This window comes from Equus przewalskii, chromosome 1, assembly GCF_037783145.1.
Source record: "Equus przewalskii isolate Varuska chromosome 1, EquPr2, whole genome shotgun sequence".
Classification (NCBI taxonomy): Eukaryota; Metazoa; Chordata; class Mammalia; order Perissodactyla; family Equidae; genus Equus; species Equus przewalskii.
Window position 1 is genome coordinate 60,999,319 of NC_091831.1, and position 25,932 is coordinate 61,025,250.

General features: G+C 34.4%; 1 protein-coding gene across 4 annotated transcripts in view; it reads right to left on the bottom strand.

Moving 5' to 3' along the window:
- P4HA1 (prolyl 4-hydroxylase subunit alpha 1) overlaps positions 1–25,932 on the bottom strand; it is an 80,067-nt gene that overhangs the window by 52,597 nt on the left and 1,538 nt on the right. For 2 of the 4 annotated variants that reach the window (XM_008540747.2, XM_008540748.2), the window contains exons 2-5: positions 5,161–5,268; positions 3,925–4,021; positions 2,549–2,700; positions 167–304 (exon numbers count right to left, since the gene is read on the bottom strand). In XM_008540747.2, coding sequence (XP_008538969.1) covers positions 167–304; positions 2,549–2,700; positions 3,925–4,021; positions 5,161–5,236 — 463 coding nt within the window. In that variant the 5' untranslated portion in view covers positions 5,237–5,268. The remainder of the gene's footprint in view (positions 1–166; positions 305–2,548; positions 2,701–3,924; positions 4,022–5,160; positions 5,269–25,932) is intronic. The other 2 variants (XM_008540750.2, XM_070566095.1) reach the window with 1 other exon arrangement.

Sequence of the window (25,932 nt, forward strand, 5' to 3'; positions counted from 1 at the left end):
ACTTTTAAGCCCTAGAGAAAGGAGGGTTGTTTTGTTCTCAAAGGCTGTAAAATAAACTAAAGTTAAAAATCTTGAAATACAAAAGGCTTTTTTACGTTAACATTGTCCTAATGACTGACCAGAGAAGCCAAGTGATAGGTGTTTTATATACTAGAAGAATTTTTACCTGGAAGATTACCCTTTGAGATAGTATCTGTATCCAAATTGTAGGTGTCCTGGAGACGCAACAGAGCTTTGGCTGCCCCAACCTGATCTTCATCGTTAGGAAAGTACTGTCTCTGAATAGTTAGGTTAGAGATAAAGCCTTGAAATGGGAGGGAAGAAAAAAAAAGACTCTAGAAAGTCACAGACTTCCAATTTCCAATACAGTGTCTTTACAAGGATTTTCAAAATTTATTTTATGATAATTTCCCACCATATCATCAAAGTTCCACATGCTCAACAGGAAAAAATTAAATACACTGAATGAGACTTGACACACCTCTAACTTGTTTAATCTTCCCCAATACTTTCTAATGTTGTTTAAGTAATCTGAGGTCACTGCATAAATTAAATCTGTATTAGTAGGTAAAGATCAACTAACATAATGACTGAGTTTTTAGTTACATAATATAGCCTCCACTAAACTTGAAAAATGAACAAATTCATGGATTTGAAAATGACATTCATTGGCAACCAATTATAGTTTCAGATAACAGATGGTAAGTAAAATGTATGCTCTTAAATAAAGTTCTGTCTTCTTCCATGTGCTGCCCATCACATAAATATGTAAATATATAAAGTTTGGTGGAATTCTTTGAAAGGAAAAAAGATATTAATTATTTATTTAAGATCATCAGGTAAACTAGTTTATTAAAATATATTTAGATCTGTTTAATTATTGAATATAGTGTTCATCAATCAAGATTTGCTCTATATAAAACCTAATTTTAATTTTAAAAGGTTTTATATAAAATATAGCAGAAATCAAACTAATTACTGATAACTTTATAACCTCTAAGGAGAATGGATGCTAAATACTCCTTAGGAACCAAAACAACAAAAACAAAAAGTGATTTAAAATTTTAATAATATACATGCCATCACTTGCAAATAAAACAACAAAAAGTGATTTAAAATTTTAATAATATACATGTCATCACTTGCAAATAAAAGTTAAATATGAGACGTGCCACCCCTCTTATTTAATTATAATCAACTATGTAGATTTTGATCAGCAAAAAGCCAGGCATTTTTATGTTAATGGAAATGTATGAATGAACAACTAGCTGGAAGAAGGCTAAAGTTCATATCAAGCATGTTTCTCAGTTTTAAGACCAACTCTCAGTCACAATATCCACGTGGAATTTTACAAGCAAGTTTTACAAGTTTTATAGAAGACTGTGATGCTGCTTAAATCCTCTCTAATAAAGAGAAAAAATACATATATTATAGCATTATGGGATGACTATCACAGATTAAAACACCAAAGTCTCAAGGTTTACCTTATAAAAGAACTTAGGTTATACAAGTCATTACCTGAGAATTTAAAATAAATAAATAAATATGTATGTGTGTATATACATGTATATATAAGTATACGTATATACACACACACACCACTTTAAAAACATTCTCTGTTGTTACAGAGGCAAGCAAACAATCACAGGTATTTCCCTCCTACTGTGAAGAAGTATTCATAAGTGCCTGCCTTAATTTTTCTTTTCAAGGTTTCCTGTCCTATGCCTAATAGTTTACTTTACTGTTCACAAACACTTGTAAGCACCCTTGGAGTATTTCATCTACATAGCTATAGCTACCTTAGTTCTCACCCTCTCTCCCCCCCTTTTTTTTTTTTTGCCATTTTGAGTCATTCAGCAAATATGTGAGCCTCTACTGCATACTAAGCATAATTCCAGACTTAGTTTTCAGCGTCTGTTACTAAAATATCTAAAACACCTCAATACTCCAACTACAATTTTATTGTTTCAATTAGAAAGACGTTCATTATTACTGTTCCGAACCTCAGTTTTTAAATGTATTATCTACATCAAGTAACACAATCCTAAGCTTCAGTATACTATGTAGAACACAGCTAACATTTTTCCTTATAGTACCACTCCCAATACATTAAAAATTGATTAGAACATGATTTACCCATAAATTTTTAGTCTGAAAGTAATCCTAAAATGAAACTGATAACCCTAAAAATGAAACTATATGCCAAATAATTGATTCATTTTTTATAGATTTCAAAGCAAACAGCACCAGTGTTAGTCATCAACAGCAGAAATTACTTCCTTTTTTTTACAATACAGCTTTATTTTTATTTCTTTGTTTCCAGTTTTCATTCATCTTATATTTTTTATATCAAGGAATTCAGGATCTAGACTAAATTAACGCTAAATTCACAAATCAAACACAACCCTTCAGTTACAACACTGAACACTTTATGTTCTGGGAAATGAATTTATCACTACTTTTGGCATTTCTATAGGTGGGAGCAATACTGACTTACACTTTTGGGTGCGGGGAGGGGGGAGTTCATTAGTCTTACCATCTGACTTACCATCTGACATATCCTTAAGGACCAGATTCTCTAACTCACTCCACTCAGTATTCAAACGTTTCATTAACTTGAATGCATTTACAGGGTGCCCAACAAATCCTTCTGGATCTTTTGTCGCTGTGCTGGTTAGCCGATCTAACTTCTCTGCCCATCTATATATATAAGACATATGAATGGAGTATACATACACTTAATAAAGAAAAACACAATTTAGTATTCACAAAAAAAGACTAGATTAGAGGTTTCTAAGTTAAAACTATATCTAAAAATTATTTTTAAAGTAAAATTATAAAGTTTTTTTAAACAGCAAAAAGCTCTTATGAATAAAATATAGCTTGGCAGAATCAAAATATAACTATAAGACTTTTCATTTTAGTTTTGTTTCTTCCAAAGGGTTACAGTAAATGGAAGCTTAGTAAAAGCTTCTTAGTAAAAGTTATGACTGGTTCTCTCTAGTAAGAGTCTAAACATTCATTTCCCCACAGGTCCAGAAAGCCAAATAATTGATCATTACAAAGCAGAAATTAGCCCAATCCAAATTCAGTTACATGTTCATTTAAATCAAACTTACACCAAAATTTTACATTCAGTACCCAGAAACTATATCTTAAAACAAAAAATGTTGAATACTTAGCTTCTCATTAAACAAAAGAGAGGAATTCTCAGGTCAGCATTAACCATGAACCTGAATCAATTAAAAATAAACTAGCATTTGAAGAAAAACTCTATCAATTAAATAATACTAACCATACTTATCACTGTAATCTCTAGAATGAACCACAGGAGTGAAAGATAAATAGAACTGAAAAATTGCTCCAGAAGAGGTTAGAGGAAGACATAAAATATTAGCAACCATTTTCAAAAATTGTCAGTCAACAACCCATACCACTTATATATTTTTTTTCCAAAGATCAGCACCCGCACTAACATCTGTTGCCAATCTTTTTTTTTTTCTTCTTCTTCTTCTTCTTCTCCCCAAAGACCCCCGATACATAGTTGTATAATCTAGTTGTGAGTGTCTTTAGTTGTGCAATATGGGACGCTACCCGAACATGACCTGATGAGCGGTGCCATGTCCGCGCCCAGGATCCGAACTGGTGAAACCCTGGGCTGCTGAAGCGGAGCGCGGGAACTTAACCACTCGGCCACGGGGCCAGCACCCCCATACCACTTATATTCTTATCTCAATCCATATTCTTCCATGTGAACTCTTGGCCCAGCTCTAACTCTTATTTTCTGTGTTCCTATTTTAACCATCTCAGCTAGCTTTTTAAGATTGACAGATGGCTTTCATTTCCACTCAGAGAATGTTTTAGCTCTGGAAAGAAAACATCCTGGTGGTGTCAGAGTCATAATAAGTAAAACATTTTGCTTACTTTTTTATTTGTTCTAATTTATCCTCTTCTGCCTTAATATAGTCTTTCAGGGAAGTCACCAGATCTTTCTCAGTATGGATCAAATCAGTCATCTGACCTAGAAAGGAGAAGAAAAGAAGGTTATCAAATACCCGTATTCGTCAACACAAGTATTTTAGAATAGATTAAGAATGATCGAGAATGCTTCATTCTATGAGAGAATTTAACTGGAAGGAATCAGTTCTGTTGCAGAGTGCATCTTCCTCTTTTTTTTTTTTTTTTTTTACCAGATAAATAAAAATAAAGCCAAAAACTTTTCTAATCATGTGTTCCAATTCTAATTGTCAAGTTACTTAATTTTGCAAGCTTGGATGATACTGGCAAGACTGTCTTTTCATCTAAAAGTTTATTTTTAAATTACAAAACAACACTACTTTCCAAGGATCAATGTTTCTTCTTCTCCACCTCCCCCCTCAGCTTTTGTTTTTGAGACTAATTAGAAGTAAATTTTTATTCAATAACAAAAAGTATACTTCACAACTGAAATTCAAATCATCCATTTTAACATATTTATAATGGAATGAGAGGATTTATCATTTTATATCCTGAAATCAGGTGTCATAAATACAATACTTGTGTTTTAGTTAGCTCTACAATCACACGGGTAAAACTGGTCAATTGGATGAAGGAAAACATCTCACTGAAGACAGATGAAGTATGCGTATAGGAAAATATACAAATCAAACCATGAAGAATATTACCGGAGAAAGAGACTATGTGGATGTTCTATGTACTTCTGTATTTTTCCCCTTTAACCAATATGCTATTTTTGTGATATTTTTAGAGATTTTCAAAAAATTATCATGTACAAAAAATGTGTTCACAGTAGATTCTTAAATAGAAAAAGGTTATGAAATAGTGTGCACTATATTATTTGTGTATCTGTGCATTAAAAAAGACTAAGTATACGCATTAAATTATTTGCTGGGTGGATCCATTAACAGAGAATTTTCTTTGGTACGCTTTTCTAAATTTTCATAAATTTCTAACCTGAAAATGTATTGCTTTTGCTATCAGAAAAAACTAATTTGAAGAGAAACAAAAGTGAATTTTAAAAAGAGACTGATGGGGGCAGGGACTGAAAATGCTTCAGTCTCTGGGAATACACTGCATTTGTTTTTACTGATTTAAAAATACTAAAAAATGGAAAATTTTCAATACAAAGACAATACAAACCAAAAAGCAGTTAAAACTTACCAATTGAAGTAAAAAAGCCTGGATGGGCCAAAGACTGGGGAAGTAGAATCACTACAATTAAAATATACCCGATCATCTTGGAAGACTTAAGTTTACAGGTTCACACACCTACAAGAGAAATATGAGCATTACAAGAAAAAAAAGGAAGTGTAGGAAAAGTTCCTACCTATTTTTCCTATGAACAAAATGTAAATCAGACTCCAATGTTGCCCACGGAATTCTTGTAAATTGATATAATAATTTAATAAGAGCTACTATCTCATTTTTCATTTCATCACTATTTAAAGAAAAATAGACATGTTTGTTATCACCTGATAATCTATGCTTAAAAAATCAACCTGAGTTTTTCTCCTTAGTTACTACCATAATTAGACTAACTGGATAGTAATACCTCTTTCATATAGCCTGAAAAATAAATTTTATCTGTGATCTAGATCTAAACAATGAATTTCCCATAAAAATATACCAGTTAATTAAAGTAACAATTTAAATATTATCAAAATATATTCTGAAATGTTAGAATAAGCGTTAAAGGGAAAAAAAGCTTTCAAAGCTTTCTGATTAATCCCTTAAATTCCTAACTTGTTCCATCTTTTCTCTATATAGTTTTAAATTTTAAAATAAGTTCAATTAAAAGTTGTAGAGTTGGGGGTGATGAAAATGTTCTAAAATTGACTATGGCGATTGATGGTTGAAGAACTCTGAAAGTACTAAAAACCACTGAATCATGAACATTAAATGAGTGAACTGTATGGCATATGAATTATATCTCAGTAACACTGTTGTTTTTAAAAAGTTGTACAGAGTCCAAAAAGAATAAACAGGCCTGTCGATTTAAGCCAGTAATTTCTCTCAAAAGACCCAGTGTTGAGCTTTCCCTCTTATTTACTGTGTTCTATGTAAAAAATCCTTAGCCCAGTACATAGCTGTGGCATTTTTCTTAAAACCTGGCAGCAAAGCCCTTCTGTCTTTTTTTCTTTGTCCCTAGTAGTGTTGTCTTTTTTAGAAAGGATTCTTCATGGCGGTTACAGATAACTAATGAGCAGAAAGATTTTACCCTGCTTTTCCATATGCCCTGCTAGCACTCTTCTCTTGTTCCTTCTCCACCATGTAAATGGACTTTAAGTCCTTCTTACTATTTTAGAGGAGAATAAGTTACCATTACAGTACCGTTTGCCCCAGTAACAGGCTCCCATTGGTTACTCTGACTTGTCACCCTATTCCTCTTTGTGCAGGCACCTCTGACTCTTCCCAAGTGACTTCACCTAAATCAACAGGTTCAAGTCCATATTGGAAAGCTCCCTATTCTGCAAAAAACAACAACAACAACAACAAAAAACCCACTTTCCCCTAACTTGAATTTCAATAAAAATAGATCATCACAGAAACTGACATCCTGGAAGTACTCCTAAGTCTCCTCCCTCAAGTTTGCTGCAAACTTCCAGATACTTCCAGAACTCCACAGCAGTGAAAATACACTGCTCTCTTGGCTGTTTTACAGTAACTCTTTGGGAAGGCTTCTAGGATGTAGCAGATGCAGACACTTCCTCCCCTGGGCTCCTGCCAAAGCACAAGGCTTTTTCAAAATCCTGGGCTGCCTAAAGAGTCTAGAATCTTCTCACTGTTTAAGCAGATTTCTGTCATAATTTTCTTCATGAATAAACGTTATTCCCAGAAAATAAAAATACTTTTGCTATACTAACAGAAGGTTAATCAGAAATGTTGTCTAAATATTTAACTCTGATGAGAAAGTTTAGATTTGTCAGATAAGAGGTTATCATTTTTCCATTGCTAAAATATATTGTCACTAAAGTTTCTTTGTCATCTTTCATCATCCTTAAACCTCACAAGGAGTCAAGAACCATTAGCATACAGAAATTACTACAAAGAAGCTTGAAAACTGCATTTTAAGAATGACAGAGCTTTGGGCTGGCCCAGTGGTGCAGCAGTAAAGTTCGCATGTTCCACTTCTCAGCAGCCTGGGGTTCGCCGGATCGGATCCCAGGTGCGGACATGGCACCGCTTGGCACACCATGCTGTGACAGGCATCCCACATATAAAGTAGAGGAAGATGGGCACAGATGTTAGCTCTTCCTCAGCAAAAAGAGGACTGGTAGCCGATGTTATCTCAGGGCTAAACTTTCCCCCAAAAAATAAAAGAATGAAAGAACTTATGTAAAAGTTCAAAGCACTAATCACATGAAGAATAAATATACCTTCACCTTATATCACGCTGCAAAATAAATTCTAGATGGATTAAAGAGTTACAATCAACAAAAAATAAAATACCAACAGAACAGTTATTGGATCCCTGAAAGGAGAAAAGAATTTCTGAACTTAAAAATGATAAAACAAATAACCTATCAAAAGTCAGATGAATTTCAAGACCAGCCTAGCAGCGCAGTGGTTAAGTTTGCATGCTCTGCTTCAGTGGCCCAGGGTTTGCCGGGTATGGACCTATGCACCACTTATCAAGCCATGCTGGGGCAGGCATCCCACATATAAAGTAGAGGAAGATGGGCACCGATGTTAGCTTAGTGCCTATCTTCCTCAGCAAAAGAAGGAGGATTGGCAGCGGATATTAGCTTAGGGCTAATCTTCCTCAAAAAAAAAGGGGCCAGCCCCATGGCCGAGTGGTTGGGTTTGTGTGCTCTGCTTTGGCACCCTGGGGTTTTGCCAGTTCGAGTCCTGGGCGCGAACATGGCACTGCTCCTTGAGCCATGCTGAGGCAGCATCCCACATGCCACAACTAGAGGGACCCACAACTGAAAATACACAACCATGTACCCGGGAGGGCTTTGGGAGAAAAAGGAAAAATAAAACATTAAAAAAAAAAGTCAGATGAATTTAAATACACAAAATAATTTAGGTTTATATATTTTTTAAAAACCTATAAACTACAAACTAGTAAAGTAAAGTAAATAGAACTCATTTAAGGAACTCATAAAAATCAGTAAGAAAACCACTAAGATGTTAACAGATAAGTGGAGTAAGAGCGCAGAAAGTCACAAAAGAGAAACTATAGTTAAATAAAAAAAAAAAGTTCACTCATTAGTAATTAAGGACACAGAAAATTGACATAAGATAGCCATTTTTTGCCCATCAAGTGAACAATTAAACAAATTTAACAAATTAACAATTAAAAATATCTAATGATGGTGCTATATATCAAGTAACTTAAAATGAACATATCCTTTAAGTTGTGAATTTAAATGAAAAAACAAGATTTAAAAATTAACATCAACTCTCATTCATTGCTGGTGGGAATACAAACTAGTACAGCCACTTTGGAAGACAGTTTGGCAGTTCTTTAAAAAATTAAACATATTCTTACCATATGATCCAGCAATCGTGCTCCTTGGTATTTATCCAAAGGAGCTGAAAACTTATGTCTACACAAAAACCTGCACATGAATATTATAGCAGCTTTATATTCATAATTGCCAAAACTTGGAAGCAACCAAGATGTCCATCAGTAGGTGAACGGGTAAATAAACTACGGTACATCCAGACAACGGAATATTATTCAATGCTAAAAGAAATGAGCTATCAAGCCATAAAAGACATGAAGGAACCTTAAATGTGTATTACTAAGTGAAAGAAGCAAATCTGAAAAAGCTATATATATTGTATGATTCCAACTATACGACATTCTGGAAAAGGCAAACTATAAAGATAGTAAAAAAGATCAGGTGGAGCACAGAAGAATTTTAGGGCAGTGAAAATGCTCTGTATGAGGGGCCGGCCCTGTGGCGCAGCGGTTAAGTTTGCACGTTCCGCTTCTCGGCGGCCCGGAGTTCGCTGGTTCGGATCCCGGGTGCGGACATGGCGCTGCTTGGCAGCCATGCTGTGGTAGGCGTCCCACGTATAAACTAGAGGAAGATGGGCACGGATGTTAGCTCAGAGCCAGGCTTCCTCAGCAAAAAGAGGAGGACTGGCAGTAGTTAGCTGAGGGCTAATCTTCCTCCAAAAAAAAAAAACAAAAAAGAAAAAAAGAATTGTTTATTAAAAAAAAAAAAAAGAAAATGCTCTGTATGAGATCACAATGATAAATACATGTCATTATTCATTCGTCCAAACCTATAGAATATACAACACTGAGAGTAGAATATACAACACCAAGAGTGAATGTATAATGTAAGGTATGGACTTTATGACATGTCACGGTAGATTCATCAACTTAATAAATGTACCACTCTGGTGGAGGATGTTGTATGCGTGTGTGGGGGCAGGGATTACATGGGAAACTTCTGTAAACCTAAAACTGCCCTAAAAAAATAGTCTTAAAAAAAATATACTAGAATCATACAACATTGGTGGAATCTGTGTTGGGTAAGATTAAGTTTATACTACTCTGACAGAAAGTTATTAATGAATACTTATCAAAACAAAGAAAAAAATTAACACCATAATATGATCATAACTATGCAAGAAAATATGTAGAGGAAATTCACCAAAATGTAGTTGTCTCTGGACACCAGAACATTAGGTGATTTTTATCTATTTCTCCATATTTTCCAGATGCCCTAGCATAAATATAATTTAATAGTCACAAAAAATTAACTCTATACAAAATAATAAACCTAAACCAACAGATGCCATATTAAGCCTTTAATGAAGTGGTTAACCACTCTCTAATACAAAAAAGTAGCTAACAAATGCTATACACATTTGAGCATGTTCCATTTTCTAACTCTATAAAGCCTCCAAATTTCTCTCTCTGCTTCAAAGATAGTCAAGCTTATTTGAAAACAACCCAGATATCTAGTAGTGAACCACACTGTCAGAGTAGCACACTTTTCTATTCTCCTTCCTCCCAGAGATAGACATATGACCCGGGCTAAGGCCTCATTCCCACGAACGCAATAGTTAAGGGGTGGGCTTGTGAAATGGTAAAAAGCAGGTCTTTCTGAAATTGCTAAGCTCAGAGGATGTGAATTTAGAGCTGCCTGTGACCATCTTTCTCACTTGTTAAGGATATATAGGAACCCCATCTATAAACAGGACAAAGTCACACAGACAAGCAGTTCCAACCTCCATGGCCTTGATTCTTCCAATTATTATTTACTTATTTACTTACTTATTTATTTATTTATTTGAATCTGTCAGCTACCCCAATAATCTTCCAATCCAGCCAACGGAGCCTGTAACTTCCCTTTTTCTTAAGCTAATTCAAGACGGACTTCTGTCACTTGCAATAGAAAGTTCAGACCCATACAGCATTACCCCAAACTACCATGCCAACCTAAGCTAGTTAATAAAAATGAAGATATCCCTGTGTAGCAGTGGTTCTCAAGCTTTAGCTATATCAGAATCACCTAAAGGTCTGAGGTATCTAGATAATTTAAGCAAGTTCTCAGGCAATGCTGATGCTGCTAGTCTGGGGATCACACTTTGAGAACCATTGGATACAAACATTCTTTGAATCACACAAAAAGTGCTCTCTGCCTTTAAAATAGATTTTACTTCAACTTATTTTCTGAAAAATATCAGCGAATTTCTAATTACTCTATAGAATGGTTCCTCCAATCTGTTTTAATACTATGTCTCATCCACATTCTTTCAGAAACCTTAAGCGACATGTTAATAGGCAAGCCTATCTTTATCAAGCACAAATTTTAAAAACATAATGGTTTCCTTATGTCTCACTTCCATTTATATCCACCTTCATTCAGTTAGCAGCTTGCAAAGCGAATCACTATAAGCATCCCAAAAGACATTAGGGTTTTATCAAAAATAGTAAGACATAAATGTCTCCTGTTCTAATTCCTCAAATAAGCTTGAAACAAAATTTAAATGGGTAAAAGTGGATGCCATCTCCTTTAAAAGAAAGGTAAATCTCAGCTCCCTAAGATGACCTGATTCAATTAAAAGAAAGAAAGAAAAGGGAGAGAGGAGGAAAGAAAAGACAGCCAAAGAAAAGTCAAAGATACAAAGAAATTTATACTGGAATAAAATCCAGTGCTGAAACAGTATGGATAAATTACTGATAATATTCTGGTTTTTGGTTGGATGGCAGGTTAATGAGTGTTTATTATCTAATTTTTATAACATACATGTATATTACATATAATGTTTGATATGCATGATACTATATTTTAGAAACTTGGGAAAAAAACAGTATGGAAGAAATCTTCCGGGGAAACATATTCTCAGGTAGGCCTGGATAAAAATAAATTGCAAAATGTACTATTTATCCAAAACTTTCCTTCAGTCTTCCTTCTAGGAAAGTCCAGTCCCACATACTCACAGGTCAATCAAAACTGGAACAGATTTTAAAACAGCTGTACCACATTGTAAATATTTACAACTCTGAGTTACAATTCACTGAATTGTATGTACAAGGTATTCAATGAATTAGCAGAACAGGGCACCTGGCAAATAATTCTCCCGGCCTTTTGGTCTAACATTTTTCTTCAAAGGAAAAAACTGCTACATTTAAAAAAGTTTGTCTTTCCCAGACAAATCATTCAAAAATTAATAAGGCAGACTAAAGAATGCTTGATATTCTAAACTTTCTTTGGCACTAAAAATTTTCCAGAGGGCTCCTTCTAACAGCTTCTTCATACCTTCCACAACTGTTCAAAATCTTCTTTTTGAGGGCTCTAGCTTTAAGTTGATTTTTCCTCATACAAATCCCATATTCAACTGTTGGTCTTCCTAACATCTGTGTTAGACTTTAGTCTTTTTGATAGTTTTTATGGTCAATGCAAAAGACCAACACAAATTCAGGCTTCTAATTCAGGCCATTACAATGTAGTACATATCAAGACTTGGCATGTCTCTTCCACATAAGTAGGATGGATTTTCCAAGACGATTAAGAGGGATTACTAACAGAACTAGTTATATTTCTGTTCTTCCCTATAATCCTTCTGCAAATTGCCATTTGTTTTAACTTAACTCCATGAATTCCAGTCATACTTCTGCTCCCAAAGAGACTGAACTACACCTCTAATATTTACAATCTGATGGACAATTACTTTAATGGTATGACCAACTTTTCCATCAAAAATTCAGAAGATATACTAGCCTCTTTCCCACAGCTTTCCATATCTGAGCAGTGAACTCCAGTCATCAGTATAATTCCAATTGAACAGCATTTCAAGATTCGGCTGGGAAGAAGTTCTAAATCAAGATATTGCCCTTAACTGAAAGTGCTACACAGGCTATCTTTTTGGAAGTTCTTCCAAAGTTCAAAGTGTTCTCTGTCAGAAAGAACCTGAAGATAAGATCATTTCAAAAACACACACCTCTGTTTATGCCTATATGGCACCTCTACCACCCCTGCTCTCTTTCTTCTGGAAACTGCTCCCTTCCACTTTTTTATCACTCCACTCTACCTTTAATTCATCCCCATACTTTCAGTAGTCATGTTATATAGCATGATACCTCTCCCTAATCAAGTGGCTATTCAAAGTTCTTTCCTGGAAATTTTGAAAATGAAACTGAGAAAGAAATGGTAGGCACTCTTTGAATGCCTGAACTATAGAAATAAAACTCAGGAGAACCAAGTTTTCACATACAGGTCAAAAAGTGAATGAAGTATCTACAAGGTTAAAAAATGAAGCAGATAAGCAGAGAAGAAGACAAGTGAGAGAAGAAAATATTCTGATGTTCCAGTTGTTCTTGAAGTCTAATCATACTCCTGAATTCAGTTGTTAAGACAACTCCCTGTCCCACAATACTTACATAAATTCCACTATGTGCTAGTACGAGTTGAATTTCTGTTTAACCCACAGCCCTAATTAAGAGTTTCTCTCATCAACCCTCTAGGTTTTTGAGGTTTTGTGTGTGTGTGTGTGAGGGAGACTGGCCCTGAGCTAACATCTGTTGCCAATCGTCCTCTTTTTGCCTGAGGAAGATTGTCGCTGAGCTCACATCTGTGCCAGTCTTCCTCTATTTTATGTGGGATGCTGCCACAGCATAGCTTGATGAGTGGTGCTAGGTTCTGTACCTGGGATCTGAACCTGTGAACCCTGGGCCACCAAAGTGGACCATGCGAACTTAATCACTATGCCACAAGGCTGGCCCCTAGTTAATATTTTTATAGGCAAAATAAGTTAAATAATCCTCATGTATTTATCCCTCTCTATTCCCTACCACCAGAAAGCAATACTTTTCAATGATATTTAAAATTTTTTTGCTCAACTGTTAGAGATCCAATAAATGCTACTTCTATATCACAGATTACAGAGTTTAAGAATAAATGTGGTTTTAATCCATGTTTTAAAAGAATTAAATTGGAATTTGGATTTACAATTGAAGTTAAACTCAGTGTCAAAAGGCATCTCTTACATAAGGCCACTTCTCCAAGATCAGGAGACATAGCCATCTCATCTAATACAAAGATATAAGCACAGAGAAAGAGGCATAATGAGGAGACAAAAGAATACATTCCAAATAAAGAACAGGATAAAACCCCAGAAAAAGGACTAAATGAAGCAGAAATAAGCAACCTACCCAACAAAGAGTTCAAACAAAAACTCATAATGATGCTGACAGATATTGGCAGAAGACTGGATGAGCACAGTGAGCTCATCAACAAAGAACTGGAAAATATAAAAAAGAACCAATCAGAAATGAAGAATACAATACTGGAAATGAAAAATTCACTAGAGGGACTCAATAGCAGAGTAGATGATACACAAGAACGGATCAGCAAGCTAGACGAAAGACTAGAGGAAATCACCCAAGCTGAACAGAGAAAAGAATTAGACAGAATGAGAACAGTCTAAGGGAACTCTGGGACAATATCAAGCACACCAACATTCATATTATAGATGTCCCAGAAGGAGAAGAGAGAGACAAAAGGGGCAGAAAATCTATTTGAAGAAATAATAGCTGAAAATTTTCCTAACCTAAGCAAGGAAACAGACATCCAAGCACAGAGAGCTCCAAACAAGATCAGCCCAAAGAGGCCCACACCAAGACACATTATAATTTAAATGTCCAAAATTAAAGATAAAGAGCGAATCCTAAAAGCGGCACGAGAAAGGCAACATGTGACATATAAAGGAAAGCCTATAAGGCTATCAGTGGACTTCTCAGCCAAAACCCTACAGGTGAGAAGAGAACAGCATGACATATTTAAAGTGAAGTTAAACTCAATGTTTAAAGTTTCTGCTTCAACTAGGAAAGTGAAGTTCCCCTAAACCTGAAACATTTTAGGAATAAATGTAAGCTGAAGAAGGCTTGAGAAAGAAATGAATCTTACTGTTATTAAAATGGTGTCATTCATCACTGACTTTTAAACTGTATATTTTAAACTATGTAATATACCTCTCAACTATTTCAAACACTTTAGTTAGAAATGCATCTATTTCCCAATGAAGGAAAAAAGGTCAGGATTCCTGTTTCCAGGATAGAGACTATAAAAAATATACTGTAAGTGAAATTTAGAGCCCCTCAAATGAGTAAGCTTCATCAATAATGTCCACCTTTATTTGGTGGTCCCTTTAACAGGAAGCAGAATAAGCAAAAAGGTAAGGTATCAAAATATGACACCAAATTTGACTGCCAGCAAGTAATAAAAAAAACCAGCAGTAATTTAGATGAATGTGCCTAGTATGATACCCCACACATCACACAGAAGACACTTACGAAATGTTACTTTTAGAGGTGCAGCAAGAACTCAAGAATAGCTGGACTTGTTGTAAAGGGTGCCTCAAGGGACATGGAAAAAGAAGACTTGGAGAATGGTGGGAAGCCCAGGCAACCTCAACCCTAGGCTAAGAGAATGGGAAGGGGTAAGTAGCCAAATCCACTAGCAGAGGAATTTGAGTGGGAGAAGACAATGGACAGAGGCAATGGAAGGGAAGAAGGAAAAGAAGTAAAAATTAAATTATACATGCTTTCCCTGTTGCTCACAAATGCTGGTATTTCCAAATATTAACATAGTCTATATATTTCTGATTTTAAGAAAGAATTTGCAGTTATCTTCTCATGGTTGTATAAACTGACTAAATTAATGAAATTGTGTATATTCCATAACATGAATATCAATAAATATTGGTTAGAGTATTGAAAAAAGCAATAATATAAAAAACCAGCAACTTTTTAGAGTTTTCAACTCTTAAAACTAGGTTTGTTTTCTAATTTGGATAGTGCTAAATATATACATGAGGCAGCTTTAAAGCCTTATTTCTAAGTTTAAAGAATATATTTGCATATATATATATAAAGACTTTATACTGTAATTAAAAGAACTCAAAAAAATGTTAACAATGGTAAGAGGTGGGATCACAGCCACTTCTCTTCACTCAACTTCTTTGTTTTCTTTAATAAACATATTTTAATACAAAATTTCTGTTTCTATAAATAAATAAGTGAACTAAAAAAGAGTCAAAGTAGCACTAAAGTGGACAGACAAATTCAAATCATGGACAGAGTTAGCAAAATCCAAGTGACCAACTCCACAGCTCTACTGTGGAGCTCCAGCTGGCATAATGACACCCACAATCCCTTTTGCTCCAAAACAAATTTCACCTGTTTTTGATTTACATAGGAAGTCCTGATAAGGCAACTGTAGTGTCTTCACCACCCTAAGGATACAAATGAAAAGTAAAATTTTGTACAATATACATTCTAGATTTTTTAAGCTTAAATAAGGAACACGAGGTGAAGGCAAACTACTCTAAAAGCAGAATTTTCAATGAAACTTCATTAAAGACTGAATTTTTTTAATCAAGTTATACTACCTGAAAAATAATCATTTGGAAAAAATGGCATTGCTTTAAAAATGGATCTTTTTATACAAACAATAACCAATCACAGGAAGCAATAAAAAATGATCTCATTTGCAATAGCAACAAATACATGAATTACCTGGGAATAAACTTAAGAAAACTTTAAATTGACCCTAAAATTAACTCAAAATGGGTCAAACACTACTTTGAAGTTTAAAACTATAAATCTCTTAGGGAAAAAACATAGGTGTAAATCTTCATAACCTTGATTAGGCAATTAGACATAAAACCTGAGCAATAGTTTCTTAGATATGACACTTAAAGCATAAGAAGCCAAAGAAAAAATCAGATAAATTGGACTTCATCAAAATTTAAAACTTTTGTTCTTCAAGTAAGTGAAAAGACAACTCACAGAATGGGGGGAAAAATTGCAAAGCATATCTCTAATAAAGGTTTAGTACCTAGAATGTATATAGAACTCTTAGAACTCAACAATAAAAATAATACATATAGTCCATTTTTTTAAATGGGAAAAGGAATTGAAGAGACATTTCTCCAAAGAAGAGACACAAATGGCAATAAGTATATGAAAAAACGCTCAACATCATTAATCAGTATGGAAGTGCAAATGAACACCACAATGAGATACCACTTCACAGCCCCTAGGATAGCTATAGTAAAAAAGACAGAAAATAACGAATGTGGACAAGGATGTGGGGAAATTGGAACAGTCACACATTGCTAATGGGAACGTAAAATGGTGTAGCTGCTTTGGAAAACAGTTTTTCAGTTCCTAAAAAATGTTAAACATAGAGTTACCATATGACCCAACAATTCCACTCCTAAGTCTATACCCAAAAGAAATGAAAACACATATGTCCACACGAATATTTGCACATGAATGTTCATAGCAGCATTATTCAAAATAGCTAAAAAGGGGGAAACAACCCAAACGTCCACCAATTGATGAATGGATAAACAAAATATGGTACATCCATATAATGGAATGTTAGTTGGCCATGAAAAGAAATAAAGTACTGATACATCCTACAACACAAATGAACCCTGAAAACATTATGCTAAGTGAAAAAAATCTACAGAGACAAAAAGTAGATTAGTGGTTGCCAAAGGCTGGGGTAGGGGGAAGGGGACGGGAGTGATTGCTAATGGATCTGGGGGTTCTTTTTGGAGTGATAAAAGCGTTCTAAAATTGATCATTATGATGGTGGCACAACTCTGCATACATTAAAAACCACTGAATTGTACACTTTAAAAGGTAAATTGTATAGTATGTGAATTATCTCTCAATAAAGCTGCTTTAAAAAAAAGAAATCAGAACAGCAACTAAACACATACACACCCAACTAGGCAATCAAAGTATTGCAAGTGTTTTGTTTCTGTTTTCCTTTTAACAGACATTTTGTTTTAGAATATATTTGGATTTATAAAATATTGTGAAGTTGTAAGGTACAGAAAGTTCCCATACACCCCATACCTAGTTTCTCTATTATTAATATCTTACATTAGTATGTTACATTTGTCACAGTTCATGAATTTATATTGATAAATTATTAACTAAAATACATAGTTTAAAATAATGTCCTTTTTTCTATTTTAGTATCCTATCTAGTATACCATATTACATTTAGTCCTTATGTCTACTACCATGATAATTTTGACTCCTCCTCCAGCACATTAACTGTAAATTTCTCTTGACAATCAGATACAGAACCTATATATATACCCAGTACATTATTTATTTGCCAAAACAATTGCATCAATCTAGCAAGGTGATCCCCTGAATTATTTTAGTAGCTATATACTTTCATTTTAGCTGTTTAGTTTTCATCACTTGCTCCTACAATACTTATAAATGAACAATGTCTAGCACTATCACCACACATTTGCATTATCTTTACTGGAATGCAAAACATTATATATATGAACAAGTGTGTCTTGGGTGTTGGCATGAGGTAAAAATGATAAGTGAAAAAATATTTATTATTACATGTGTAAACTGGTAGATTGTTTTAGAAATTACAACATATATTTTATAAGAGAAGATATTTAGAAAATATCATCTGTTGATTAATATTAAAGATTAAATTTTCAATTAGCTAGATTACTTGTGAGCAATTCTTCAGATTACTTGGTCCAGGTGATTGTCCTGCCTCCAATAAAGACTTTTTTTAATATAGCATTTTGCTTTTGTCAAGGACTAATCTCTCCTACTGAAAAAAATTCAAGACAGCCCACTTTCTCTCAATTAAGTCTATTATTTGTTTCTTAACTTGTCATCTTGGATTCTTTATTTGTAATTGTTTTGTTCATGTGAATCCCAATGAGTCTAATGAATGTGTAACGTGTCATATCTAACTTGAGTGAATATCAACGGATTAGCAGTACATAATGTTTTTTGATAAACGTCATATCCTCTTGCTCTAAAATTCTGATTTGTTTATTGACTCAGCATATTTTAATAAAATTGAAATGAAAAGCAAAATTAAAAAAGAAATCAACATAAATTCTCATTTCAGTGGGCTATACCTAGGAGTAGGAATGCCAGGTTGTACGGTAAGTGTGTGTTTACCTTTAGGAAGAACTGCCAATGTTTTTCTTTTCCTGTTTTTTTTTTTTGAGGAAGATTAGCCCTGAGCTAACTGCTGCCAATCCTCCTCTTTTTGCTGTGGAAGACTGCCCTGAGCTAACATCCATGCCCACCTTCCTCTACTCTATATGTGGGATGCCTACCACAGCATGGCGTGCCAAGGGGTGCCATGTCCGCACCCGGGATCCGAACCAGTGAACCCCAGGCCACCGAAGCGGAATGTGGGAACTTAACCGCTGCGCCACCTGGCCGGCCCTGCTAATGTTTTTCTAAAGTCACTATACATTTGCATTGCCATCAGCAGTGGATAAAAGCTCCAATTGCTCCACATTCTCATCAGCACTTGGTATTGTTGTTTTTCTTTTTTTCCTTCACGTTTCTTAATAATTAATTTTCTCACCAGGTGTATCGTGGTATCTATTGTGGTTTTAATTTGCAATGTCATAATTACTAATGACGTTTAATATCTTTTGGTATGTTTATTTGCTGTCTATATACCTTCTTGGGTAAAGTTTCTACTTAAATCTTTTGCCAAATATTTAATTAGGTTGTTTCCTTATCACTGAATTTTGTGACTTCTTTATGTATCCTGAATACAAGTCCTTCGTCAGATATGTGATGGGGGAATATTTACTCCCTGTTGCGTGGCTTGTCTTTTCATTCTCATAACACTATGTTTCAAACAGCAGAAGTTCTTAATTTTGATGAAGTCAAATTTATCAATTTGTTTATTTATGGATCATGTTTTTGGTGTCATATCTAAGAAATCTTCGCCTGACCCAAGGTCAAAAACATTTTGTCTTATATTTTCTTCAAGACATTTTATAGCTTTAGGTCTTACCTCAAGGTCTATGAACCATTTTGAACTAGTTTTTACATAGAATGTATTTTTTGCATGGAGGCTGTAATAAAAAAAAAGATTCTATTTTGATGTTTGAGTGCTGACTGCTATGAAGCCCTACTTCCCTCCTCCTTTTGCTCACATGTGGGTAAATCAGAAAGAAAGCTAAGCCATTCCCTCCCTTGTTGTCGGTGAGAAGCTGAAACCATGTAAATCCCACACGTGAGAACTATCATAAAGATCCCTCCTCCTAGCTACAATAAAAACTAAAAGCAGGGGCTGGGCCCCTGGCCGAGTGGTTAAGTTCGCCCGTTCCGCCGCAGGCGGCCCAGTGTTTCGTTGGTTCGAATCCTGGGTGCGGACATGGCACTGCTCATCAAACCACACTGAGGCAGCGTCCCACATGCCACAACTAGAAGGACCCACATCGAAGAATATACAACTATGTACTGGGGGGCTTTGGGGAGAAAAAGGAAAAAAATAAAATCTTTAAAAAAAAAAAAGAACTATAAGCAACTACCCTGCTTCACTCTGGCTTCATTCTGAACTAAACCTAAGCCCTTGTCCTGAGGAACCCTTTTTCAGTTTACTGAGTAAATTTTATTTCATATTTCATATCCATTGGTGCCTTTGTATCATTTGTCCCAACATTTACAAAAATCCCTGGGCAGGAGGGTTGCCCAATTTCCAATGGGGGATACTAAGTGCCAAATAAAACAGAGATTTTTTTTCTTTTTGAGTATGAATAACCAACTATTCCAGACTATCCTTTCTCTATTGAATTGCCTTTAAACCTTTGTCAAAAACGAATTGACCATTTTTATGCCTCTGGATCCTCTACTTTGTTCCACCGATCTGTACATCTATCTTTTCTTCAATACCACACTGTCCTGAGTATTGCAGTTATATAGTAAAGTTGAAATCAGGCAGTGTGGATTTTTCCAACTTTCTTCTTCTTTTTCAAAATTGTTTTGACTTTCCTAGTTCCTTTTTTTTCCACGTCAATTTTAGAATGAGTTGTCAGTTTCTATAAGAAATCCTGCTGGGATTTGGACTGGAACTGCATTGAATCTATACATCAGTTTGGGAAGAATAGTTATTTTAACAATATTGAGTCTTCCGGTTCATGAATATGGTATATCTCTCCATTTATTTAGGTCTTCTTTGGTTTCTCTCATCATTGTTTTCTAATTTTCAGTATGCAAATCTTGCACATTTTGTAAAGTTAATACTTAATATTTCATTGTTTTTGGTGCTATTGAGATGGTACTTTTAAATTTTAATTTCTAATTGTTCATTGCTAATATACAGAAATCCAATTGATTGTTATATATTGACTTTCTGTCTTTTAACCCTGCTGAATTCACTTATTAGATCAAGAGCTTTTCTGAACCATGTCTCAGATTTTCTACACAGACATAATGTCTGTGAATAGAGACAGTTCCTGCTCTTTGAAACACACTGTTAAAAGAATTGAGATGAGCCAGGGACTGGGAAAAAACATTTCCCTATCACACATGGTGTAGTTATTCTACTCCTAGATATTTACAAAAGAGAAAAGAAAGAATATATCCCTCCAAAGACTGTATGGAATGCACATACCAGCTTTATTTATAACAGTTAAAAGCTGGAAACAACTCAAATGTCCCTCAACTGGTAAATGGACCAAAAAAAAAATTGTGGTATATCCATACAATGTAATACTACTCAGCATTAAAAAAGAATGAACACATAACAACATGGATGAATTTCAAAAGAATCATGCTGAGTATAAGAAGCCAGACTAAAAAAGAGCACATACTATATGATTCCACTTATAGAAAACTCTAGAAAATACAAACTAATCTTAAGTGTCAGAAAAAGATCCTGGTTTCCTAAGGATGAGGAAAGGGCAGGAAGGAGAGGAGGGAGGGATTACAAAGAGGCATGAGGCAACTCTTGAGAGTGATGGATATGTTCCTTGATTGTGTTGACATTTCTATGAGTATATACTTTTGTCAACCGTATGCTGTAAATATGTGCAGTTTGCTGTATTATCAATTGCACCTCAACAAAGTTGTTAAAATATATCAATTACTTTAAGTTATTAATAATCACCCTTATTATGCCAAACACTGGTGTTTTATTTACTTATAAAACTCTATTACTTGGTAGCTATGATCACTGTCCACTGTTTTCAAAAAAAATCATTATTTAAGATTTTTTTAACTTAAACACAGTAAATTGAGATCTAGTCTCCAAATATCTTTGATGTTAAAAGACTGGTAAATTTGAGACCATGTAAATTTGAGAATGTCTTCATGCAACTTTTGAATATGAATAAAATCTTGCCTGGCTTAAAAAAAAGAGGTGAGGTTGTTGGAAAAAGTGGGCAAGAATAAAGGCCATATGTACACAGCAAGTAAGGCTCTGAGGTCCTAAATTGGATAACTAGGTTTTAGAAACACTAAAATAAACACTTATTGGTCATTTTTTGAAGAAATTAAATATGCAAATTCAGTTAATATAAGATTAAAGTGTAAGAGAAGTCTTGAGTCTACTTAAACCCAGCTAATCAATATTTACTAAACACTCTCAAATAAAACAAACATAATCTTATGTAACTGTCCTCCATTATGTATGTTATTTCAAACAAGAAGTTATCCTGATTCTTCCAGCACAATGTTTAGTACATAATAACAATGCTCAATAAATAATGATCACAATACAGAATCGTGGGTAATGATGTACACCTGAAATTTATATAATGTTATAAACCAATGTTACCTCAATTTAAAAAAAAAGAGAATCAAGGAAAACACCTTCAGGATAATTTTTCTCATTTCTCTAAAACTAAACACTAGTCCTGGCTTTGTATACAAATTTCCCTTCTTAACCAAAATTCTTTAAAAATTTCAGAAAACAATTCATGGTTAAAAAGCTTGAGAAATCATTAGGGCAATAGAGCTAGGTACTGAGGTGAAGAATCTTATAAATATAAACTCAGAAAAACACAGAAAATAGATTAAAATAGACATCTGAAAATTAATGATTAATACTTTGCAAGTTTCCATTTCTATTACTTACTCCTCAGAAATCTTACAAAAGCACCTTCTCCCAAAATGTTAACAATATGCTTATAGAGTCCATGTCTGCTGTTGCTATAGACATGCACAACAGGAGAGACTGTTCTATTTGATGCTTCATATCAATGTTCAATGGCTTTTTATTTTATAGTTGTTGACTACTAATTCTTGCGTCTTACTGTAGTTCCAAAATAACGTAACTCTGATACCTGGAATGGAAAACATCTAGAGAAACTAACTTTTGTTTAACCCACTCTGCACAGATAAGAACAAATTCCCATATGTACCTATAGTATTTCTTAAAGATCATTCCTAATACAAAAGAGGTTATACATACTTTTAATCTCTGACCATGATCCATTCAGGCCAAGGCCCATTAGTCCAGAACAGAATACTTCAAACTGGCTTTAGCAGCCCCTCTCCTACTAATAGATGGATTACACCTCTGAGGCCCAGGTATACTTTACCCTAACTTCATCTCTCCCAAGGCTCTTCTGCAAAAGTTTCATTTCTCTTTAACCTAGTCTCCCTCTTCTTCCAATTACTTCTTTTTTCTAAAGCCAGATCCCAAGCTGTCAAGCTGAGGAAAAGATATACAAAATAAAACCACATATACTAGAATAAGGAAAAACGAACTGATGGTTGCAGAGGATGTGAATCTAGACATGGGTTTCCATTCAGTACTTATTCAGATTTAACATGAAGTAAAATGTTAGTAACATGGCTGCATGCCATGTAACTTTCATATCCTATTTCTCCTATGAAACACTTCTTACCACTCCTTGGATTCTCCCATAGTCTACTGGGCACATTATAAATGCTTTTAAATTAAATCAAGTGGAATGACAAAGTTAATTACTACTAACCAGGAACCCTATGTTATTCCAACCCTAGATGTTGAAAACATTTCTAATACCTTGGTAATATGCTATTGAATTGATTTTTTTTCCTTCCATTACTTCATTACTTCCATTACTTCCAAGTCAGTCTGACCAACTACCAAGGATGAAGTCACATGAAGCGGGAAATCAGAAAACAGACAACAACCTGGGTCCAAGTTCTAGTTCTGCCACTTACTATATTCTTGGTCAGATTACTTGACTTCTCTGAGCGTCAGTTTCTTCATGTATAAAATGGTGATGATATAAAACTACCTCATAGAATTATTTTAAGGATCAAATTATACAATATATGAAAGAACACTTTATAAAGTGCTTTAGTTGTTATCAGGTAGAGTAAAAAAATCTTTTTAGAGCCCAGTTCAATCCTCCTAGAAAATTCTTTTAGGGGGAAGAAAAAATACTGATGTAAGATGTTATTGTCACATGTTTCGTTTCCTAAGAAAAATGCAGATAGAAAGAAAACTGGTTAAAGTTTACTACAGCTATAAAGGTGGATAAAATAAACCACTAAATTACAGCCTCCTCTTTGTACTACTTACGATGGTAATCAACTCAAATGCCCAACCAAGAGAGAAAGGCTGAGTATGTTAATTTGACATATCATAATATTACTATTTAAATGAAAAAATGTAAACCACCAAAACACGGACACACTCATATGAAACTCTAAGCGGGAAGAGGAAGAAGTCCAAGATACTATTCATTCACTGATGACCACTATGTAAAAAGCATCAATCTCTAAACTGTATTTTTTGCCAATAACCAACCAAATACACTAATAGTCACAGTGATCATCCAAAGAAACATCAGGAAAAGGAATGCTTTTCATTATATCAAGTTCAAAAACTGCTGGAGTAAACTTAAAGAAGTCTTCTGAGTTTCATTAGTTTTTACTGAGGTACAATATTTGGCTAGAGGAAAGCTAATGAGAGGATAGCTCAATTTATACAAATAAATTTCATCAAGTAGAAACACGAACAAAGCTTTAACTAGTTTCACAAATATCCATACACACTTTATTTGGCTTGTCTCATATATTCATACACACATACACAATCATTATGATTTAATTATAAGATTCAAGATCCCACTGTAAGAAGAGAAATAAACTTTAATGCCAAGGGCCTGTGCAATTTATTTTTGTTTACTTTCACGCATTTTCCACTTTCAGAATAGAACCAAAGATATGTTACAACATATTGAGAAGGAAGGGAGAAGGCCAACATGATGTATTATTGCCTAAACAATTTAGCAATTCAATTATTCTCCCACCAATCTATTAACTTTTGTCAAAACCCTTTTAGCAAAAGTTCATTAGGGTCATCTATATACTCAAGTCCAGTGAGATCTACAAGTCCAGCTCAATTGTCAGAAATATTGAAGAAATTCTGCCTCAAGATACCTAGATATCCTTAAAAATTAATTTCATATCTCTTCTATTTTTTAGTTCTTATAATAGAGTTTATAGATGCACTTAGGAGTGGGAGAGAGTATCTATAAATGTATATAAAATTCCAAGCAGATGTGTGAACTTGTATTTGCTGACCCAGGGTCCACATCTTCTATCAGATTCTCAATAGATTTCATGACCTCAAAATAGATTGAGAACTGCTACTATGTATCTCACAGGGTACACTTTCCAAATCTAAGAGCAGTAATTATATCCCAGTTGATAATTAATTGCTAAATAAAATAAGGCATTCCTTCCACAAAAATGAAGGCTCACAAGCTTTATGGCTGCACTCTTGCAATAAAAGCAGGAATCTGAACTTAATTGCCCTATGAAAGATACTTCTTGTCAGTATACAACCCACTCTGCAGTATTAGAAAAGGTTAACATCTCCTTACCAAAAAGCCAAGATTCACTTAGAACACCCTGGACTACTACCTAGGTGATATAAAACTTTCTTTTTTCAAATCTTTTGCACTGTCTAAATTTTTCTGCAATAATTAAAAGCTGTATACATTTTTTAATCTGTTTTACTACCTTAGTTACCCAGACACAAAATGGCCAATATAATTATCTGCTTACTAAAATCCTCACTTTCAGTACTTCAAAATAAAATTCATGTTAAGATGTCAAAGGAAACAGCACTACTCATCCAAAAAGAGAGAAAGTAGTCCTTTTCCAAGTTAGTCTATGTTAAATCTATAAGAAGCATTTGCCATCGGCTATCTAAAACACTGGCATAATGTTCCAAAACCAAACCTGTCATGACTTCTAAAGGTAAGTGACAAAACCTATGCTTCCCAAAGAAAGAAAAGGTAAAATTTGAAGGTCATACTTAAGACTGAAACTATATTTCACAGGCTAAAAGCCAAAGTTAAAGAAAAATCACGGAATGTCTACTTAAATTTCAAATCGAGGCAAAGCATACGCAAGGTTGTTCACTTTCAGCTTCTTAAATATTTCCTGCTTAAGGTATCCATTTTCTCCATAGAAACTTGATCAGAAAAATCCCTTTAATATGTTTTATAAATTAAGTTCCAGTGTTCCTGCCATGCGGACTGCATATTTCATCTGATTATTTTATGAAAAGACCAGCCTCATTCATAAGCTACATCTAAACCTAAAAGGGGAAATATGCTTCTTCTCAAAACCTTTAAAAAAATGAGCAAAAAGTTGATGAAAGAACACTGCTGCCACGTCTTTTCCCCTCCCCCACTCAC